The sequence below is a fragment of the Drosophila takahashii genome, chromosome 2R (assembly GCF_030179915.1).
Source record: "Drosophila takahashii strain IR98-3 E-12201 chromosome 2R, DtakHiC1v2, whole genome shotgun sequence".
In the NCBI taxonomy this organism is placed as follows: Eukaryota; Metazoa; Arthropoda; class Insecta; order Diptera; family Drosophilidae; genus Drosophila; species Drosophila takahashii.
The window spans coordinates 30994985-31018271 of record NC_091679.1 but is presented as its reverse complement, the minus strand read 5'-3'; the positions used below and the strand labels follow the sequence as shown (position 1 = coordinate 31018271).

General features: G+C 41.6%; 2 protein-coding genes across 22 annotated transcripts; both read right to left on the bottom strand.

The window, feature by feature from the left end:
• Positions 1-839: 839 nt before the first annotated feature.
• On the bottom strand, positions 840-12153 carry nemy (no extended memory). Of its 4 annotated transcripts, none has more exons than XM_017153025.3 (6): positions 11835-12153; positions 9739-9894; positions 2667-2890; positions 2385-2607; positions 2160-2324; positions 840-1636 (listed from the first exon to the last, which is right to left on the bottom strand). In XM_017153025.3, the coding sequence occupies exons 2-6, from the start codon at positions 9855-9857 to the stop codon at positions 1495-1497; spliced, it is 873 nt and encodes a 290-aa protein (XP_017008514.2). In that variant the 5' UTR covers positions 9858-9894; positions 11835-12153; the 3' UTR covers positions 840-1494. The 4 variants fall into 4 exon arrangements, with proteins under 4 accessions (XP_017008514.2, XP_017008515.2, XP_070069075.1 ...); XM_017153026.3 differs by lacking the exons at positions 9739-9894; positions 11835-12153 and adding exons at positions 6812-7077; positions 7546-7661; XM_070212974.1 differs by lacking the exons at positions 9739-9894; positions 11835-12153 and adding an exon at positions 6812-7623.
• Positions 12154-12675: 522 nt separating this feature from the next.
• On the bottom strand, positions 12676-22798 carry GLS (glutaminase). Of its 18 annotated transcripts, none has more exons than XM_070212884.1 (7): positions 22425-22797; positions 18361-18467; positions 16163-16192; positions 15366-15605; positions 14936-15309; positions 13420-14450; positions 12676-13332 (listed from the first exon to the last, which is right to left on the bottom strand). In XM_070212884.1, exons 1-7 carry the CDS (start codon positions 22617-22619, stop codon positions 13153-13155), a joined length of 2157 nt encoding a protein of 718 aa, XP_070068985.1. In that variant the 5' UTR covers positions 22620-22797; the 3' UTR covers positions 12676-13152. The 18 variants fall into 18 exon arrangements, with proteins under 18 accessions (XP_070068985.1, XP_070068998.1, XP_070068983.1 ...); XM_070212897.1 differs by lacking the exon at positions 22425-22797 and adding an exon at positions 18742-18877; XM_070212882.1 differs by having other exon boundaries at positions 12676-14450; positions 16163-16189; positions 22425-22798.
• Positions 22799-23287: the final 489 nt, after the last annotated feature.

Sequence of the window (23287 nt, the reverse complement as noted above, 5' to 3'; positions counted from 1 at the left end):
CTCATGACACAGGCTCCAGAGAAAACAAGGCTTGCCAAAGAAGGATTCAATTGAACCTGCGAGAGAATTTAGAACTTATTAGTCAAAATTATGCAATATCGAGGAAAGAATTTGAATGTAAGAAACACGTAATAAGGAAAGTTATACTACTAGTCATGAACTTACTCTCGTGGTCTGCTTTCCTCGGTACTGCCTCTATCCCCATCAGTCTAATTCGGACTTTCCCAAAACCATATGTGATTGTTGTGCAGCACTACTACAGAACTAACCATATGGTTTTCGGAAAATCGGAATGAGGTTGATGGTGATAGGGGCAGTAGTCCTTTATTTTAGATGGAGAGTTTCTGGAATTAATAAGGTTTTAAGTAAATAGCCAAATCTATTAAATATTCGAAGGGCAAACCTTGTATTCTTCACATTTCCATCACGAGGGTCACATTCGGACTATCCAGACTTTCCAAGTTTGATGACAAACAAACTTAATAGTAATTTTAAATTTAAAAAAATCCACAGATTCCGTCATTGATTTCCTCGCAATAGAAATAAAAACACAGCTCTTGGTCCAATCACCGAAGAGTCCGCTATACGACTGACTCTCAGTGGGCTTACTTCAGTGGTTTAAATAGCTTCGTCTCAGAACCAAATGTTTCAGAATCAAAAGCTGATAAGAGAAATTGAGTCTGCGATAATATTTTGTGAAACACATTAAAGGAACTTATGGTAGCCCCTCGCAATCGCCGAATTATAATTCCCTCAATACCCATTAAAAATGATCCCACAGGAAGTAGAAGAAGTAAGAAGTACTGGAAAAACTTTACTCTAGAGAATAAAACTGGATATTAAGAGACCCCTCGGGCAGGGCAAAATTATCGTTTATTATTTGTTTGTAAAATTGGTTTACAGCTTACGTTGCTTAGCGCATTATGAAATACAAATACTTGCACGATTACAAAAAAACATCAAATGCGACAGTTTTGAGTCCGAGTGCGTACATTGAATGCGTTACATGGTACGGTACATACACTAGTTACATGGGCTTATATCAAAATTCTACTATAGTACCAAAAAACTGGCTAATCAGCTTGTGGGTGCCTCAATGCATCAGTTAGTTCGGCTGAACACGTCAATTTTGATTAGATTTGCTTGCTTGGTCGGCTCTTTTCTTCTGAGATTCCTAATCCTACACATCTACTGAGAAGTTGAAAGTGGGCAAAGATTTTGATTAGCGTAGTCTAAGTGTATGAAGAGGGTTTAATTTGGCATATAAAAGGTTACAAAGGGTTCGGATAGATTCGGATAGAGATGTAGAAGCGTGGTCTCTGTGCGCTAAGCCTGGCGAAAGGACACCGTGGATGCGATTCACTTCCCGTTTCCCTAAGTCCAGTCCATGTCACCGAGATCCGGGATGCTCGGATACACCCGTTGCGACTCGCTTCCCGTCCTGGCCGTGGACCAAATCCGACGACGGAGACTCCGACGAGCCGGGCGGCCCGTCTAAATGCGCTCCGTCACGTAAACCTTCGCGGAGGCGGGAGCATTGGATCGCCGAACCGCAAAAGTCACGATAATGCCAATGAAGATCAGGGTGACGCCGATGGCACTGGTGATATAGTGCTCGATGAGCTTGTTCTCCTGGCTGCGAGGGAAGAGTAATCAAATCAATACATTTCGTTCCAGGATCAAAGCTTATATTTTCTGTCAAGTGATGAGTATGATAAAGATAATAATGAGATTTCTAACTTTTTAAATCTTAAATCGGATTATAAGTTAAAAAATCGACGGAGAATCATGCAGTTTGACTGGGTAGACTAAGTAGTGATGGTGATGCTGATAAGACATATATACATAAATTAGACAATAGTATAGAAAATACATGATAAAATAAATAAGCTTGGCTTATTAAATAAATTATGAAATCTATTTCACGTTTTAAAAGGTTCTATATTAAATGTATCCATATTATCAAAAGGTATTTCTTGGATTTTAAAAATGTAGTCCTCGAGAACAAGACGTTCAATTGGCAGGTGTGTTTATTGACCAAAAAGAAAGAAATTAAATTGGTTTCCCAACTATTCTCATTCTGCAGCTTAAAACCTACCCTTACCATATTAAAATTGTTTATGAGGTACCCATGGATATAGTGTTTGAATAATTCTTACCTCACGCCCGTCTCATTGACGGTTTCGCGCTCTTTCTCGATCAATCCCGTGACGGATGTGGCAATGGCGAGCCAGAAGTTGGCCAGTCCCAAACTGGCGTGGATGGGCACCATGGCGGATCGGCAGCTGTAGGTCTTGTTCTCACAGCACAACATCACCAGAAAACTATATAGATAGAAGGCTTATTAATTTGCCGGATTAAGACACCGAAGTGTGAAGACCCACCTGAAGAAGCCGATCACAAACTGGAGCACGAACATGCCCATTGTCACGAAGCCCAGCCACGAGTGGAGGCTGTAGAAGTTGACCTTTTGCAACGCCTCGTGGGAATCGAAGACGGATAGGAAACCCAGGGCGATGCACGGAATGGCGACGGCGTGGAAGAACATGTGGATCAGCTTCACATAGATGTGCTTCACGCACCGGCACAAACGGTAGATCAAGATGGCTAATTTTGGGTATCTCACACTAGATCAGTACATCCGAAACAATAAAAGAGGGTCTTACAAAATCCGGAGAGCGTTACGAAGCCAGCTATCATCAGAATGGGATGCAGGTTGAACTGCTGCTTGGGACTCTCCGACCAGGCGAAGCCATCCCGGTAGAACATCACCCAGAAGAGGGTCAGTACGAGGACGCCCACCAGCAGGATGGTGGACAGGATGACGATCAGCAAGTACTCGCACCAGGAGCAGCAGTTCCAGGCATTGTCCGGATCCTCCTCATAGCGTCTGTAACAAAAATGCAGCATAATGATAACACGTAAAACATAACCTTATCAATTACTTTTTCTTTCGACTCTTTATGAAGCTGGGACGACGAAAGATCATGCGGTTCAGTTCGTCGATAAAGGGTCCGTCGATTGGTTTCATATTGTTAGGACTATATACGATATCAAAACATACTCTTAATATCCACTATATCTCTAGGCTTACAAGGGACTTAGATTAGAATATATGCATTCCTAATAGGGAATGTGGGTTGCCCCTCATTAAACACAATTTATGACGGTTCCGGGGGCTGCCTTGGAATTATGGAGATTCTGTCAGAGATTCTCAAGAGATTACGCTAATTGCGGGTTGAATGTGCTGCTAATCGGCTTAATTGATGGACAACAGACGGACATGTGGATCAAGTGGAATCACAGAGGATCTAAGAAAAACGGAATTATCTAATTTGACTAGTGAATTTACAATTTTCCCTAATGAGTGGAGTAGCTCTGGGTTGAAAAGTTCACCATGTCAACTTCTTTATCAACTTTTCGTATTGTCCTTGAATTTTAGGTTTAAAGTTGTTTTCTGGTGTGGGTGTATATTTTCGCTTGAAGTTTATCCCAAATTCTGACAGCTGGGGAAAGGGTAATGGAGTCAAGAGTGTATTGTTTCCACCCAATTGCGGTCTGTCCGTCATATTAATTTCATCACTTGTCGTGCGATCGTATGACATACAATTTCGATGCCTGATGCCGCCGATGATGGGCGCAATGATCTCACCCATCCGAAAGATCCATCATCAGCATGGTGCAGTGGGAGAAGTCCCACAAAAACACACAATAGGCAGCCGAACCGAAGCCATCTGTTGATCTGTCGAAAGTAAACAGACTGCAGACAAACTGGAGTAGAAACCGCATGCAGTTGGGGTAATTAGACGCATTGCTGGCCACCAACGAAACGCTTAATCATCGCCAAGTGCAGCTCCTTGGCTTGTGGTTTCGTTCGAAATTCCGAAACCCAATGGTGCAACAACGTATCGAATGCACATAAACAGACCTATTATTTAAATTAATAGTGCGAGCCCCATGTTGTGATAATGAAAGCCAAAGCAATCACCAATCGGCGGCACTCTCGCTTTCACGACACTTGCATCACAGCGAAGATAATGCCACTGGGGTGCTCCAATTTACATGCGACACAATCCACGAAGTGCATCGGATACGCCGGATCGGGATCGGTGTTGCTGTCGCTCTGAGTAGCCAAAGATCATAGGCACTCGGAGAAAATGCCATGGCTTATCTGTGATTTATGTGAAATTAACCATATAAATCATCTATTATCTACTCAGCATGCAGTTCGTAATACAATTTTTTCTTAAATTAAACTTTAAGACAAGATTGGCAAACTTCGTGGTGTTTTTAATGGAATTGTTAATGCAATATGTCTATCTTTTAATGCTTAACTCAGTGGGTAACTGAGCTGGGTTTTTTTTTTAGAAACCTAAACACCTAGGCTAAAATGTAAGTTTTAAATGTTGGTAGGTACGATATTTATGGTATATATGTATGTGTGTACCATGTACATGAATGTCAATTTAATTTATTTAATAAATATAAAACAAAATTTTGCCAGAAGTGCACTTTGCTTTTGTCATTTCATCTGTAATGCATTCGAGTCGTTGACCTACCAAGCTATCACTTTAAATTTATAAATATAAATATAAATATAAATATAAATAGAGTTTGTTTGAGAGGGCATTCAATCTGGTACTGGTACTTTTGAAACGCTTTTTATAATAAATATTATATAACTTTTGGGGGAAACAAATAATAAGGATGAACAAGTTTTCATTCTGAAGAAATTCCAACTGATCTTATGTACCAACCACTTAATTGATAAGATCAAGAATTGTCAAGCTAAAATTTTAGTTAAAGATAAGATAACCTATTTTTTTAGATTTATCCTAATACTTGTATCTTTGATAGGGATAAAATACGATCATTGATCTTATTTCTTGCCGTGCATCCGATGGCGGTGTCAATGAACGACTGTCTGCCACAACTTGCACTCCTCCGCCGCAGTGGATGTGGATGAGGCTGCGGCTGTGGATACATGATGTGGCTGCAGCTGCGTCTGGGTTTGGGTTTGGGATTGGTACTGCGGTTGGGGCAGGCATTTAGCTATCAACACATTTTCGAGGGGGCGCGGCAAGGGGCAGGGGCATCACTCTAGCTGCAGTGGCTGTTTGCTTTAACACACATTTCACTTGCCTTGCCGCAGATTGTTGGAAAACAAGCCCACACCAACGGGTGCATCTGCATCTGTATCTGTATCTTTGGCTGCACATTTGTATCTCTTTCACTTTTCATTTGCCGGCTGCGCTGAGAAATTTTCGCTAAAAGCTTTTCGTTTTATGGAAAACTCGTTTGCTGGCCGCCACCTGTTTGGTGTATTCGAACCTGAACCTGAACTGAGCTCAGTCTGAGCCCGAGTTACAGAGCCGTCTATTGGTATTTGGCCTAGGTGCAGCGACTCATGGCTAATGGGTCAGCGCGGATAAAAGGCTATTGACTCTGCGGAGGCACTGGCACCCACTGCTAATGGTAGGTAAATAAACAGAGAAAGCGCATCGATGTTGCAGCGTAATCTGCGAATTCCTAAAGTCATTTAACAAATGGAAATTAAATACATAATTTATGCAAATGTAAGCTGGGAAAACTATCGTGATTGATGCGAGGATTACCTGTGATTTGACATATCTTACAAAGAGGCTTGCAGATAAGAAGATAAATTGGATAACTTTTAATCTGAAAACTAGGATTGGGTATTCCAATTTTAATACCTTAATAGAATAATATTTTGAACGATGTGTAGTGTCGTTAAGATATGAATGCTATAGTTAAACTTATCACTTATTTTATTCGTGTCTAAAAATCTTTTTCATCATTTAATCTAATAACATTTGAAAATATCTTATTAAATTAAGGTATATAAAGGTTCGCATTTGAGATATGCAAAAATGATTTACAATCTGCGAATATCAAGTTCAAAATGATGTTATATCTTACAACTAAGCCTTCATCGTTTCTTATCTGCGGACAAGCCAACTGTCCCCAAACCTTGAGTAAATTTAGGAACCTGCTTATCTCAGTCATGTGATGGAGATTATGATGACCATGGCAGCCAGATGTCTAACCGAGAGTGGATCAACAAAAAAAGTTGTGATCAGATAATAGGGAAACCAGAACTCGGATGAAGGCCGTTATAAAAGCAGGCTAATTATCTGGTTAACTTGGTTCTCAAAAGTAGAGCAATGCTAACTGGTCGAAAGATGAAAATAGGGAAAAACAGAGTAGGAAAGAAATAGCGGCAGGAAGCCAGGGCACAATTCAATTAAAGAAACCATCAGATGTAACAAGTAACGAGCTGACGCGGAATGCACAATTAAAAGTCTGCGGATCGAGGCGAATTAAAACATTTGCTGTCGCACGCATGGCTGAAAATCACTCGAATGCTCGACACACACTTCAGTTTATCCTGCGGGTTGATTATGACGAAGTACGAGTACGGCATACTCTATAATATACTGGTGCGGTCTGATCTGATCTGATCTGGTAGGGGGTTACTGTGTACAATGCCCAGCAATTGTTTAGAGACGCTGTCGATTTCGCGGCGGTTTCAATTAAGGCGATCTCTCGAGGGAGTACAATAATCCGACCCGAACATACACATATGCCTGAAATTGTATCTTGAAAATACAATCGAATTCGCGCTACTACAACCTGATACGATCAAAGTACTTTTTCTTTCTGTATTCAGAAACTGTTTAAATTAAATAAATACGCTTAGGAACAGCACGCAATTTGTTTGTTTTGGGTCTAAAGTCTGGCCTTGTGGGGGGTGGTTTATAGATGTATTATTCGTAGGACTGGGACTTACGCTGTTGTCGTTCCTCCACGCGGCATTTTGGCCAAGTGGCGATCACGCATTTAGCCAAGTGTTGCTATTTGGGCCGAAATTCTTTGGGTTTTTCTGCTTGTTTCGTCACCGCCACCCACTAAATGTAGAATCGCTGGGCGGTGCGTCACAGATCGGCTCTATATAGCACTTTATATATAGGATGGCCCAACTAAAGGTCGTTTATGAGTAGAGAGTGGCTGGTGTTTTCCGCGTAATTGGGCCTCTCTATCGATTCTATGCCGATTCTGTAAAATGCCACATTCGAGAGACAATTGAAAACCGACGCCTGGCTGTGGGATCGCTAATCGCTAATAGAACTTTTCCAGTTCGGATACAGATGCTAATCAAGCTGAATGCGTTAATTTGTCAATCACACGGGGCCAAAAGCGATCCCAAAAACAGTGACGGATTCGGTTCGTTATCTATTCATGTGCTCAAGAGGGGAGGTCCCAGGTTCACAATGAATTTAATCAAGTTGGGTCTTTCTTCTATTGATGCAAATTCCGATTCTTGTCCAACTACGTCGAACGAGTCTCTGTTTCTGAGTCAAAGAAAGTGGCAGATCCGCAAGTAGCTTGTAATAGCATCCAAAATTTATAGAAAAGTGGCACACAAGTTCAGCATAAACAAAGCACTTTAAATATAAAAGTATTTTTCTTCTTTTTCCCTATGCTTTTGTTTATGTTGCTCCTTTTGTTAACGGTCGCACTAACACAAACAACCGCACGAAAATCCTCAATTAAATTCACTGAATTTGATTATCAAGTGAAGTGTAACAACGATCAGATCGCGGCGATCAGCTAGAGACAACTGAAAATATATTTCACTTTTCTGGCCGAAGCTCCCCGGAACTAAAAGATCACATATGCACTTTCAATCGTAACGATATTTTAGCGGAGACACCAACCGGATGGATATTGGTTTAGCCTAGAACTGAACCGAATAGAGAACTTTTAAAGCTGAGACATAAACCATACTCCATGGAGGGAAATATGAATTTTAAGATGTGTTAATTATTTGTATAAGATTTCTTGATTAGTAAGATTAATGACATGGTGTCTTCTCGCCTCGACCTTGGGTTATGTAATTTGAGGTCTAAAAGGCTGCTACTTAGACTATCCAGATTAGGAGTGTAAATAAAAGATAGCTAAGATCATCAGCTGACTGGAAAATGTCTGGTAGAAAAATATTCGGCATTGCGATAAGAAATACAAGGCAAACTTAGCTAAAATAATACATAAAAGAACAGAAATAGTTTCCTACCTCCCATCTAGGAAACTAATTAAGGGGACACCTGTTTGTCAACAATACTTTGCGACTATAAATAAATAAGTAAATACGAGTATCAATCAAAACACCTGCCAGCAGCAGCCTGAATCAATCAAGTATTTATGGAAGCGGGGCTTCCACTAATTCCGAGTGAAATACTGGGTCAGCAATTACTCGTGCAGTGGGATAGGGCCATCCACTATTCCTTATATCTAATACCCCATTCACACTCCCACTCCACGGGAACAGACAGAACAAACACACCCTGGGACTTTGGGTCATTATTCCAGCTCCTTGGAGCCCATAAGCCAGTGCGGTTTTTGTGCGGGCAACGCGCCCAAAAATTACTTGAAATCAAATGAAAACCAAATGAAAATGAAATGAAAACGAGGCGGCGAAAAGGTTGAGTCCCCGGGAAAAGAAGGAAAAATACCCGTAATTACTCGAAGCTTACCGCGCTTCGTGCCAGAAATCGGACAAGGACAGGGCCAAAGGATGTGGTAGGGGGAGTGGGAGGATTCCGGGCGGAATGTTTACTGCCGGTTTCTATGTGAGTTTTGCGCACGCGATCAACTGTTGAATTTGTGGGTGTACGTACGGGTTACAGGAAGGATGTGTCCGGGGTTTTGTGTGATTTGCGACGAGGTCGCATTAAAATAAAATTTACGACTTTCAAAGATACGTGAATTAGGAAATTGGCGCGTAAAAATAGCCTCGACTAGTGGCCAGTACCCCTTACCACCTCTCGAAGGGCGTGTAGGCGTCGACACTGGCTGCTCTTCGTTATTGTTAATTAGTCTTTGGGGTAATTCCTAACGTGTCCGTGTCCTATTCCATGTAAATATTACTCATACGCCGCGTGGTGCCATTAAAATCGATTAAAGGCATACTACGGACGCCTGAGTCTGCTTTTGTTTTCCATATCTTTAGGTGCAGGTTCCAACTGCAAGCTGAGCATCCGAGACGAGCAAGGCCAATTGCCGGCTAGACAAGAGTTCCAAATTGGCCTCCGGGGAAATTGGTCTCTCCGTTTTTGTGCCTGCCTCGAATTTGCCATGCATAAGTGACACAATTTACTTAAATATTGATAAACAAATGTGTTGGGGAATCTGTTGACTAAATTGTGTTGATTAGCTGGGCATGGGGGATTGATTGGGCAAGTGAGATAGAGAGATTTCTGGAGAAAAGCGGTTTTATAAATTACCCTCAAAATAATACAGTTTATTGAAATATTATTAAACATCTAACTTAGTTGTTTATCACCGAAACTTAAGTTTTAAAATAATAAAGGGCAAAACGTGTGTCAAAATAAATAAATAAATTAAAACTTAACAAATAAATAGCCTTAAGTAGTTTGCGACTTTAAAAATCAGTAATAATACTTGAAGATAAATACACTCCAGTCTTGATTCTATATGTTTGTATCATCTTAAATACGTTTACTTTACCATGTATTAAATAAAAAGAGATGAAATCATTAATCTAAGCATGGCTTTTGTATAAGAATCTCGAGATTGAATTTAAAAATTCCTAATTCCTAACCTTATAGGCCTCCTAAAACCCTATTTAATATTTAAAACAACAGAATTTACACTCATTTAGGGGCTATTTTTGGTTTTCGGGTAATCTGAACTCACTTTTCATCTGGCGGCGGGGGCATCTCGATGCCATTGGGAGTTCCCGGGGGCGACTTCTCGCTGACCCTGTCCATGGCCTCCTCCATCGGCGGCAGGGGGCTCACCGAGTTCGTGTCCATGTGAAAGCAATCAATTTTGATGCTGCTGCTCTTTTCACTGCATTGCGAGGAGAGAAACATTTATGAGGCTCGGCATTTAAATGTGGCATTTTAATAGAGAGAACAACAGAAAAGCAGCAGGATTCCGATTCCACATCCGCAACTCTATATAATATACGGGGGTGTAGAGCTCATCTGGTGATGAATGGCGGCGCCGCTATAAGTCTGTATAAATGGGTGGCCATATATATGGGCCTTTAAAATGGGGGGAACCGAACATAATAAGCGGGGAAGCCGCTTTTCATTTTGGGGGAGAACGGGAAGTGGAAATGGCTTTTGGCATTTATTTTTGGCGACTCCACAAGGTGGCAAAAGTGCAGCGTCAACCGAAGTCCAGGGCATTGCACTTGGCTCGCTCTCTGTTTTGGTTTTTGACTCTTTTTTTAAAATTTTTTCTGTTTTTCCCGCCGTCTCTGCCATGTGTGAAATTGGCTCATCACACGTCCGAATGCGTTCCGCAGAGAGCGCCAATTTCCGATTCACGTCCCCGTCAAGTTGAAGATATTCCAGATACTTCACTTTGGATACCCCGACTCGGAATGTGTGTGTGGGTTCCGTTCCCTATCCCTATTCTCCGACCAATCAATTATTATCGGACGTTCTAGTTCTTAGGGGTTCGTTGAACCCGATGCAGAGACACTTGATGGACACATCAATGCCTGGCATTTGCTGATGCCGAAGCCAACTTCCTTTGGCCAGTCAACCAGTCAACCAGTCAACCACTCAACCGGCAACCCCAATCCGCCCCTTCAATCCGAAATTCCTGCGCATCGTTTGCATAGCCCACTGTCAGTGTCCCTGTCCCTATGCCTTTCCCCACACATGTGTCCAGTTCCCACGGACTAGACGTTGGGGATTGACATTCCCTCCGCCTGGATTATGTTGATTATACAGGCCCCGACTTAGGGGTGTTATTAGCAAATGAGACAGAGACATTTTCGGATTGTGGGTGCATTCAGTTCTGTTATGATTGAAATCAGCTTAGACTTTTGCCCTCAGTCATTTGTTTCACTGCCTTGCTAAACAGTCAGAAAAGTTTGGATTCACTTGGAAATACGTAAAATAAAAGTAGCTACACTGAAAAAAATGGAACAGCAGAATTAAAATTATGTGCATATGAAATCTACAATTTAGCAATTGATATTTGAATTAGCGCTAGGTAATTTCTATTTATATTTTTTATTATTTTATACCTAAAGGAATAAATCATTTTCAATATTTCGGGATATCATTTTAATTTCTGGTTTTTAATGGATTTATAATTATGCCCCGTTACCAATGGTATATTTACTAAATTTAAACAATTAAATAATTTCTCATATCTTTTATTTCACGATACTCCTTGATTTGATGAGTAATATTACTTTATTATTTTTAATCCAATCTAAACTAATAAAATTGGAACACCCAACCCTTGATAAACATATTTTCATGAAAAACAAGCAATTATTAGGAATTTTCCTTCAGATTTAAGAACTTGTTTTTCCCAGAGGGCAGACCTACTTCCCAAACCTAAAGTGGGCTACTTTCTAGAGAGGAAGCTGGACATTATGCAATCCCACAGCTGCTGACGCTGCCCATATCTGCGCCAAGTGGAGGGAAGAAACAAAGCGAGCGGCCAAAAATCCACTCACAATAGAAGGCCCCCGAATATTTCGAGGCCCGGATATGCAGCGGCTTGTGCAGAGAGATTGTCAATAAAGGGAAATGCAGGAATCATGGGGCTGGGGGGTGTATGCAACCCTAGTCTCTCCACAATAGACATCCTTTTTGCGGCATAGACTTAATAATCCGATTTGGGTCTACTCCACTGAGTTGCGAGTGTTTTTTATGGCCCCTTATGAGAAACCAACTAGCAAAGCGGAACCGGAAATGATGCTGATGCTGCTGTTGTTTTTGCCACTCTCGTTTCGCTGTCTTTGGAAAAATTGAACCTACCCCAAGTTACTGCGGCGTGTGCGGTGTCAAAAACCCTTTTCTATGAAAACTTAATTACTCTATTATGCACAAACTCTCCGCAAATGGTGTATATGCTTAATTGGATTTGTGGCCGCTTCAACGAGCTGGAATTTAACAATTTTCCACAATTAATTCATCTGCCCGAACGCGAACACGAGTGCATCATCCCTCCTCCGGCGGAGATGGTGTGGACCGAAAGGGAGCTGATGGATGGATATGATGGAAACTCCGCAAACAAACCGGCACGAAACACGCACTCTGAAACAGTAACACCCACGTCCGAACCCCACGAATGCTGCGAACGAACTGAACTCTGGGAAAGTTGGCCGGCGACATGCTATAATGGTGCTATAATCGAGCTTCGTGTCTTGTCTCTTCGTGTAAAATACGGTCGGTTTACATAAATAAACTATATGGCTTTATAGTAGATACTTGTAGAATGTGATGAAATATACATTCTTGTGTAGATACGATTAAAATAAATGTTTTCGAGGGAAAACTCTTTTACTTTGGACAAGGATTCAATTCAATTTTCTATTTAATAAGTTTAAAATTTGTATCCATTTTTTTTTAAATTTCTAGTACCCAATTTATTAAATAAAATGCAGTTCTAAACATTTCCAATTTATTAAAACATCAATTCTTTAATGCATAATTATTTAGGAAGTTTTACCATTTGTATAATTATTTTTGAAAACCACGTTAAACAATGAAATATTATATTTTCATTTGTAGAACATTGTGTAAAATATTAGAAATGCAAACATTGAAGCCCGTTGTAAATCTTCCACCCTGAAAAGAGTCAAGACCTTTTGAACACTTTAAGTAAAGATATGCCACATATTTTGTGTTTTTCAACTAACTATATATTCAACTGCGATCAAGTATGCCGGCACATAGCTCGACATTTTTGGAACAGGATAATTAATACACTTACAAACGCATACAAATATCAATTGACAAGTACGAATGCAATACATTTAGGCGGGTCACAGACCCCGAATTGTGGGTTAGTAGATATTCGTTAAGATTATTGTCATTGTCTCGTAGGATACCCTGGAATATTGAGGCTAACTAAGCTCTACTAAGTACAAGTACAAATGCCGCTCGTGCAGCGGATCCGGCTGGAAGGACCACGCCTTGCACGTGGGATGACTACTACAAATTATATAGGACTAACCGACCAGCGTACTTTCGGGTACTCTTATCTTTAATCTAATACGTCGTATATAAACTAAAAGGTTGTGCGAATAATTTAGTCGGAGAGATTCTGCGGGGATCCTCGATCTCTGGGCTCTTATAATCCAGGCTTGGTCTTGTCATCGATGCTGCTGGCGCTTCCGGCGCTCGCCGTACTTCCCGCATCCGATGGCACCGGGCTGGATCGCCCTGATCCCGCCCTGGATCCAGATTCCACGGGCGTGGGAATGGGACTGGTGGCCGGACTGGTCTCCAGGTCGCTCGTGCTGCAGATTTCCTGGAAAGTGAGATTGGAATTCAGCTTGGGCTTCTCAACAGACGGGCTTGGCATCCGGCCTAGACTTGAACTTGGACTTGAACTGACCTCATCGGCTTGTGTCTTGCTTATCACCGCCTCGGGCTGACACTCCTCGTTGGACTGGTCGGCCTTCTCCGCCCAGGAGCGCAGGAACTCCACCACATGGCTGTGCCCGAAGTTCTCGGCCTCGTCCACGGGCAGGTTGCCCCAGCGATCCTTGGGGTTGTGCGGCACATGGCACTGCTCCAAGAGGAACTTGACGCACTCCAAATGACCCTCGGAGGCGGCCAGATGCAGGGCGGTACGACCATCGTAGTCCGCCAGGGTGATGTCCATCCCGGAGAGACGGTGGCGACGCAGGGCCGTTACATCTCCGCTGGCGGCTGAAAAGAGCAGATTCACAATGGACAGACCCTTGGTCTCGTAGCGGTGCTTTCGCGGATCCTTCTTGTTGGACAGGTGCTTCAGGTTGTCGTAGCGATGGAAATTGAACATGGAGACCAGCTCCTCGCAGAACTGCAGGCCCCTCACCGTGTTGCCCAGGTGATCCAGGGGCGGGGACCAGGCAAAGATGCCCATCACGTTGGGAATGACCAGCATCATGCCGCCGCTCACGCCGGACTTGGCCGGCAGACCCACCTTGAAGGCGAACTGACCGGAGTAGTCGTACGTGCCGCAGGAGTGCATGATCGAGAGCACATCCCGGATTACTTCCGGCCGGAACACCTTCTCCTCGGTGGTGGGACAGATGCCACCGTTGGCCAAACTGGCTGCAATCACCGACATTGCCTCACAGTTGGTCTCCATGGAGCAGCACTGGAAGTAGAAGTCCATCACCTCCTTCAGGTTGGTGCGCTTGGGGAAGCACTTGTTCTCCCGCATGTAGAAGCCCAGGGCGTAGTTCCTGTCGGCGGCCTCGCGTTCGGACAGGAATACGGCGTTGTTGAAGCCAATGTACTCTCCGCCGGACAGCCGCTTGAACCAGGACATGGTGTAGTCAAAGATCTCGGCGGAGGTCATGTCGGGTTTGACCAGGGCGTTCATCAGGGAGCAGGTGAGTATGGCGCCCGCATTGATCATCGGGTTGTGCGGTTTCTCTGTGGAGAGAGGGTCAAGTAATTAGAATAACATCAATAAAATAACACTTAAATACTACTTAAATTTATGTTATGAAAAGAAAGCTTGAAAATGTATAGCAAATAATTTTAAAGAAATTCTGAAATTTTAAATTAAAAACATATTTTACATGTTTTAAGAAAATAAAGATACAAATAAATGTCAAAAAAAAAAACAATTACAAAAAAAATTGTAAAATGAACTAATAATACCAATGATTTATTATTAAATTATTTATATTATTTATTTACTATTGAATTTATTTACTGTTGAAAATAAATAAATTAAAATTATTAAAATAATATAAAATTAATTTTGTTGAAATTCCAAGTTATTAAGACAAATGTTAAGAACATTTCTATAAACCTTTAGATTGGCATATAACCAAACTTACTCTTGGATAATTTCTCATTAGTTTTACTATTACTACCTATTGTTCTATGATTTATTCAAAGTCCAAACTTACTGTTCTGATCCAGGACGAGTTCGTTGAAGTTCCTGCCACTGGGCTCCTGGCCCACATACGAGTGCACCACCTTGGGCCCCAGCTTCTCCAGGGCGATGGCGTAGGTGAGTGGCTTGCTGCAACTCTGGAGGGTGAAGGGCACGTCCACGTCGCCGATGGAGAAGCGCTGCCCGTCAATGGTGCAGATGCTCAGGCCCCAGGAATCGGGGTTGTAGCGAGCCAGCTGCGGAATGTAGTCGGCCAACTTGCCCAGGGTGTTGGTCTTGCAGCGGTTGTAGATGTCCTCGATGTCCTTGACGAAACTGGTAAAGTCGGGGATCACAAACTGCTGCCGGAAGGCCTTGGCGATCAAGACAATATTCGGAGCCACAACTCTGAAAAAAGCAGTGATTATTGGGATAAGATCAGAGAAACTTTAGACAAAACTTACGCCTTGAAGGTCTCCCGATTGAGATGCTGAGTCTCTGCCGAAGAGCCGGTCTCGTAGTTGTTCAATTTGTGCACCTTCTTCAGGTTATCCATCAGCTCTCGCACCCTCGGATCGTTCCTGCGAATGCCAGTGGTCTTGAGTCCGGCCAGGAACTTGCCCATCGAGATGAGGCCCGTCTCCTCGCTGGCGAACATGTCGAATAGCACATCCTCCGCATTTCGCTGCTCCTGCTCCCGGTGGCTGTGAATAGAAATACAACCAGTTAGTACGGGGGAAATTAGCGAAATAGTTTCGAAGCCACAGAAAAGCAATTGGGTTTAGGGCACCTGCTAATTGGGCGGCAATACCCCATTGAATTTTAGCATGCGTGTGTGGAAAAGCAAGACAAAATTCACAGAAAATACTAGAACTACGGGGGGTTTATTTAGAGGGGTGAAAGCAGGGATTTTAGAGGGGTTTGTCTTTGGCCAACTGGCGCTGGACTCCGAGTGCTAATTGGCTCACAGACAGCTAATGCAGCGCGGCCAAGCAGAAACTGCACAGATCCAGTTGGGCTCTTCTAAAAATAGATCTTCCTCCATTTCTATTTGATTCGATTAATTTCGGATTTTTTATGCGGAACTGTCAATTCGGGAAATCATTTCGCGCAGACTTCAATTAACTCCAATTTAGTTGACGCGGGCTTGATTAAGAGATCGTTCGGTTTATGGTTCATATATGGTTTTGTGGCATGGCAACTGATTCAAATTCTACTGGGAAGGGGGACACAAGAACAGTTCAATCGATTGATTACTCACGGCCGCATCGAATAGTGGCGTCGCTGACTGCTAAAAGATAATGATAAACAGGATGATCAGACGGCAATTGTTAGTAAGATTTCCATATGCTGGCCATAAAGAGCGTGTGTAATGAGCGTCAATCAACGCAATTTTCGTATTTATTATATTAAGGGGGTTTTTGAGGTGTGTCATATAGATAAAGGGGCGTGTAATGTGCACAATCTATTTTTACGATCCACTCGATATACTATGTGTATACAATTTGTCCCTGCCCCTGACTGTCTGCTTTCGGTTTGCTCTTTCCGGCACTATTTTTACCTGATTATCGCGGAAATAGTACGCACTATGGTGCCGCGACGATTCTGCAGCGAGATGCCCTCGATTATTTCCTCGATGATGGCCGCCGTCTCCGTGGTTTCCTGCTCCTTGCCCCTCCTGTAGTTCTCCTCCCGCTCCTTGGTCTCCTCGCCGTCCTCACTCTGCCGCTTCAGGGCTTCCATTTCGCTTGTTTGCACCATCACGGCGTATACGTGATATTCGCTGGCTTTCGGTATCTGTTTCTAATTTTTTTCGCTGGATTTCGAACTCGGATCGCCTTGACTTGAGCGCTGAGCTGTTGCAAGTTTAATGGGAACAACAGTAAGCGCGCCGGCATTTTATACATTAGCGGAAAGTGTGACTTTTGCTGCTGCTCCCAGCGAACGGAGCACTTAGATAGGCGATTGGGGATCGGAGAGCAGCGAGCAGTGAGCAGGGCACCACGGAGAGCCGAGCCGGAATGTGCTAATTTCTAAATCATGTTATTGCCAATAAAATAAATTAATTAACTCCTTTTTCTCTATACAAACCCCCCCGGCTGGCTGGTACACAAAAACCCACACGCAGCACACACAACCGACATACAGAGTAGATATGGCCGGATTTATGGCATTATAATGGCACTGGCCATTGTCTGGTAGATATTCACTTGGGCACTACTCCGAAAACCGATAAGGAGAGAAACGTCACGCGGTGGAACACCTTTCTTTCATTCTTTTTTTCCTTTTTTTCTGATAAGGCGGTGGGCACGTCTCCGGCTGATTCACAATTACCTGATATACTTCGTTATCACCTTGATGAACGTCTCCTTCTGACTTTTGGTGCAGAGTCCGGCGACCATTTCGGCTATAATGCCGGCATCTATCAGATCCGCATCATCCTGAACCCGCTCCTTGCCCTCCTCAGTGCCGGAAAGGGGTTCCTTGACAGGATTCTCCTCCCCCAGCTTCTCCTCCTCCACCTTGGCGGCATTCTGCTTGACCAGCTCAATCAGCTCCTCCCCCGTCATCGACTTCAGATCATCTACTATCTTCTGCCTGATGCTGTCCTTGAACTGATCCGCCTCCTCGGCGGTGTACCCATCCATGGGGAGGGGCGCCCTCTCGGTGGCATACTGCAGCAGATTCCAACTACGATCGTTCATCATTTTGCGATAATATAGTATTCAATATCCTTCTCTTTCACTGTGCAAACTTGCGGCCCGTCACCGCCGAAATGAGCACGGTCGGCGAACGGCCAATGGTTTTATAGTTCGCCAACATTATACATACATCAAAGCCAATATACACATATGTACCTATAATTTAGCGGACCCAAAAAGAGTGAGCGAATTCGATTTTTATCTTCGTTTAATAAACGTATGTTAATTTATTTTTATGCGCTAACGATTGCCGGCAATTAGCGCTTGATTTCGGGGCAGATTCCTCCCTTTGGGAGCACCACCCAGCCCCATCCTCTCCGGATACTTGAAACAAAGGGGGAGCCCACAAAATATTTACCCCAAAAAGTGCCATCAAAATATTTTCGCCATTTCTTTGGACTTTGGCAGAGATTGCTAATTGTGTGTGTCAACGGTTCGGGGCTGTTGTTTTCGAAAACAATATTTTCCGAACTAAGAATAGCACTGTAAACTGCAGCGGGTCTAAAAATGGATCATTGGGCTATGAAGTGCAGCCTGGTAGCAGGAAAACTGTTGACCCAACTGATTCTAGACACGTGGGAAGTAGTGGGGGAAAAGGCAACCACAGACGAGGCAGGTGCAAATGAGTGGATAAATATTTTGTAATCCTAACAATTAGTGATTGGATGCATTTGTGCTCTGGTTTCGCTTGTTTCCAGGTGTAAGGTGATGGTGAAGATGAAAAAGGTTAAGGTTCAATTCTAGATTATATACTCACAGCTTGGCATTATCCTCTTTGGTCTTCGGCGTGGAACTGGTGTCGTAGAAGGATAACTTTCGATTGGCGAATACCAAGTTCATAAGCGGTGGAGCGCGCAGTTTCTTCTGAAATTGTATAGAAGACAATAGGTTGAGTATTACAGCTGTAGTTCAGGTCAGGAATTCCCAGTTAAAGTCACGTCTCGAAAGTTATGTCAAGTGCCAACTGTACGGCACGTACTAGCATATTTCGGAGGTATATCCAATGTATACCGCAACTGGATCGAAGTGGAAATAATGGCCAAATGCCACTGACGAGCACCTTTTATAGCAAGAAGGGGTTGGGTCTATCCAAACTTAAGTGGAATCCCCAAAACTCGGCAACACTTTGAAAGCTTACAAGGATGGTGATAACTATCATACTGCGTTTGGTTTCTTTCTTTTTAATATTTCCCTAATATTTGCAAGGCAATCCTCTTGCATATTATGAATTTGGAAAATATTTTCATCATCTTTACAAACTTTTCTCAGCCTACTAACTTATTTCGTTAGTGAATAAAGCTGTAATAATTCATTAGTGTAACCGAATACTTCCGGAACGGCCTTAGGTCCTAAGTACTATTGGATTGAATTACCACACCGCATGACATCAGCGGAACAGATGTCTCCGTACTTTTCTTCATTTCCTTTCATTTGTATTTGATGAAAATGCATTTACTTGTCTAGGTTTTTCCTACACCCAGAGAAATGTGGGACTATTTTTTAGGTAACGTATGACCTAAAAAATTTAAATAGACTAAAATTTCAGATTTAGGTAATGGGTTACCTAAAAATATTAGCATGTGGACTATGTTCCTACTTTTTAGGTAAAGCTAACGAGATTTTTATAGGCCATCGTAACCTTCAAATTGGTCCATAAGACCTAAAATTTAGGAATAATTTAAAGTCGATTATCACTCACAACTTAATACAAATATTGGTCCCTAATATTAATAAACAAATTATTCGGTTTTTTAAGTTTAATGTTAAAAAATTTTTTAGACTTTTCTTAAAGCTAGTGATGGAAAAGTTTCAATATATAAAATCAATACCTACGTGGACTATTTTCCTACTTTTAAGGTAATAGTGCCCTATTCTAAAAATAGAATTCGCCTGAGCCCCTTGAAGCAGGCTTTGGTTTTGCCGCAGGGCCTTTAAGTAGTTCCGTAGACCAGAGGCTAGCCTATTGGACTCTCGCGCAGAAGACCCGGGATCGATTCCCACCGAGGACAAAATAAAGTGATTGTTTTTTCAGAAAGATAAAATATTTGCTTTTCCGAATAATACAATATAAGCAATTAAAATAATCAAATATGTTACTATCAATAGTAAAAATCCTAGCTTTTTTTTAAATACCTAATATTTAGGTAATTCTGACCTAAAAATCTAGTCCACTAGCCATTTTTTTAGGTAACCATTACCAGAAATAAATTCAAGACTGCGTACAAAATATAGTCCACATGGACAACATTTTAGGTAATGCATGGCCTTGGCGCGTTTTTCTGGCCATATTTCCTAAAATTTTAGGTAATTAGGCCCCTTTTTAGTCCATTTTGTTTTCTGGGTGTAGTCACTCTTGACTTTAAGACTTTAATGGAAATAAACAGCTACAATTATTTGCACGTGCCCATATCCCTACTATAAATCTGTTTCACATTCTGAGAAATGGGTAAATCTTTGCCTCCAAAATCTGTTTTCATTGTTAAGCTCTTTTCGCACTTGCTGCTTATTTGCATATTATTAAATACATATTTAAGCGAAAGAAAGTCATGTGAGCGCGAATATCTCGTTTAATAACAACAACAACATCAGGTGCGGCATAAAAATAAAAAGAATAAAATATTTGCCGAACAAGTTTCCGTTCAAGGGGCCTGTCACCATTAGCGTGGGACTTTGGCACCTTTCAAATTGGGATCCGATCCGAAAAGCTGACGAACCTTTGACGCACAATTCGCACGGAAGTGCAGAGATTAAGTTTATCAAAGAGAAAATTACTCAGGAGAAATGAGAGAACTAAATTTCGTTCAAACTCACCCGCAAAAAACTAAACTTTCAACTCGATTATGTCAACGTATTACGAAATAAAATTGTAATAAACCATTATTTATTTTTAAATAATTGGTGCTTTAATTTTCTACGCAGTTATAGACTATTCGTTATGGTTAAATACTAGGTTTGTAATTCTTGAACTAATTAACGACTTTCCAGATTCGAATATTATCGTAAATCAATAAGTTTTTCTGTATGTAATTAATTTTTGTATATGGTAGTCCCCAAATATTATTATCTTCATAAAGGCTATAACGTTTTAGAATAAATTGAAGGGTTCTAACTACAATTAAAATGCACAGGGCTTCCGGAAATGCGTTACGTACTGAGCAGTTATAAAATATATTTTATGAATATGTTTTTTCCTCTGATATATTTTTCGACAAATTTCTTAGCTAATAATTGAAATACCTCTCTCTTGAAATTAAGCAGCTTTCTTTCAGCATTTAAAAAAATTTGCACAGTTTATGAGAATAGCAAGAGAGTATCCAAATTATTGGTTTAAGAATTCAGAGAACTACTTAACACTCTTTATTGCTCTTTCCTACTCTTCCCTAGTAACCATGTGGGAAGTGAAGGGGCTTGGTTTTTGTGTTGTGGCACCTAAAATATTAATACGCGCGTATGCAAAACATTTATGAGTGTGTGCTCTTTCATTTCTTCCATGGCAACGAAAGAACCGCAAAACAATTTCGACTAGTGATGGACTTCTGCCAAATCTTAGCTAGCTTAATTTCAATCCATAATTTTTTTCCATTTGAAATTCCACCTCTGCTCCGAGTTTATTTGTACATTAATATATTTATGTATTTTTTGTGTTGCCATGCTCACGTTTACACTATTTATTTTCGGGTGACAGTTTCGCGTGACTTTAACACCCTAAGAGTCTGTGAATCATATACACATTAAAAAATGTCAGAGTTTTTCACATTAAAATTCACCAAAACACTTAATAATTAGAGTTTTGTTTATCAAATGAGATGAGATGATAAAAAATACGTAATTTTTATTAGGACATTCTTTAGAACATAACACAATAAAGTTTAAAAATAACACAGATATATTTAGTTATCAAAATTACATAAATTATCTTTTTTGTTGATAAGATTTTTATTAGAACGGAGTAGATTTAAGTTAAACGGATAAGATTAAGAATGTTTTGAAGGAAAGAGCTCATATATTTTAAAAATTCAGATGGTAAAATGAAATTTTTTTCTGCGTGCATGTGTACATTTGTTTTATAGTCCAACATTCTTGCTGGTGTTTCACGAGCGAAAAGATTAATAATATAAAGTTGATTTTGTATAACAATTTCAGTGCCCATTCCCAATCTCGCAATCAGTGTTTCAATGTCTCGGTCAGCGTCTCGCCGCCGTCTGATATTTTTTGGCATTATAATATACTTGTTGACAACCAGTACCATTTATTCGGGAGTTCCACATGTCACATGTGGTTTTTGGGGATTAAGGATGAGTGTGTCAGTTGATTTGCACCTGATTAGCACCTATTTGCCGAAAATTTGTCATGATAATTTCACAATTAATTTGCCCGGTAGTCTAGTCGCCGCAACCCCAGATGCGATAAGATATACCACATTATCTTTTTTTAGGGAGAGACAGGACAGTGGGTGTGTTATCTGGATATTGCGTCAGTCACGCTGCGCTCGGCATTTATCTAATTAAACTAATGCCCCGGCGTCTTCATTAAAAAATACAGCGTTGTCAGGCTGAATGAAAGTCATATGCCCTTACGTGCCTAAAATCAGATCGGATATCTCGGTATTGTTTAATTTTCGAAATCTATTTTTAGATTTCGGTAAATCGGCAAATGGTTTGTTTTTTCCGTCAGAATTTGCGCATCTGTGGGGATTAAGCGTTCACTTTTCGGATATTTCACATGAAAAATCAATAGCCGGGCGAAATTAAGGCCCGAAAATGTATATAGTCAGCTGTTCCATCGCTCAACCCCCTTTTTTGAGGCCTTCGCGGAACTCACCTCATTGCATATCTTCTGCTGCAGCTGTTTGCCCGTGTGTCCGAACTTGGCGCGCTTCAAGAGATCCGTCTCCTGGTCCAACAGCTCCGCGGGCTCGGCGGCGGATGCCTTGGCACGATGGTGGACCAACACCTGTCCCTGGGTCGTCAGAAGACGAAGGTTGCGACCGGCTAGCGTGGGAACACCTTTAAGCATTATCACAATCACTGATTTGGCTGATTCGGTTGCCCTAATGACGACGGCTGATTTTCTGATTCTCGGATTATCGGGGGTAAACCTTAATGCTCGTACTTGATGGCTTAGTCTTGTCTGGCGGGCTCTTCGTTCACGTTGCGTATGCGCTCCGTTGTCTGCACATGCGTTCTGTTTTACCACTGGCTGGGAACTAAAAGGCCAAAAGCAAAAAGCTCATAATCAGCTCAACGCTGCCACAAAATCGCTGGCAGCGCAGAAAGCAGCGACGATTACTTGGGTGGGTGAGTGAGCATAACCGGGAGCTCTCTCTTCTTTTCCTCTGGGGGAGAGTTTTGAGACTCTTCCAGCGGTGGTGATTCTCTTCCAAATGAGAGGACGATGACGTTGCTGGGGGCTCGTCTAAGCTAGTGACGTCACTTACACAAGTGTGAGAAATGCGTCAGTACACTGAAAGTAAACACAAGAGATTTAATTGGGTATATACAAAATTTGTAATATTTTACAAATATTAATATTGCAGATGGCGTTAACCCGATTTTAGACGAGGAGGCCAAATAATTCTCTCAGCTGCTCGAGGTTGAGAGTAACTTAATACCAACAAAAAAAATATATATATTAATATATATATTAATAATAATATTATATTAATTTCTTTAAAGTCCAGCTAA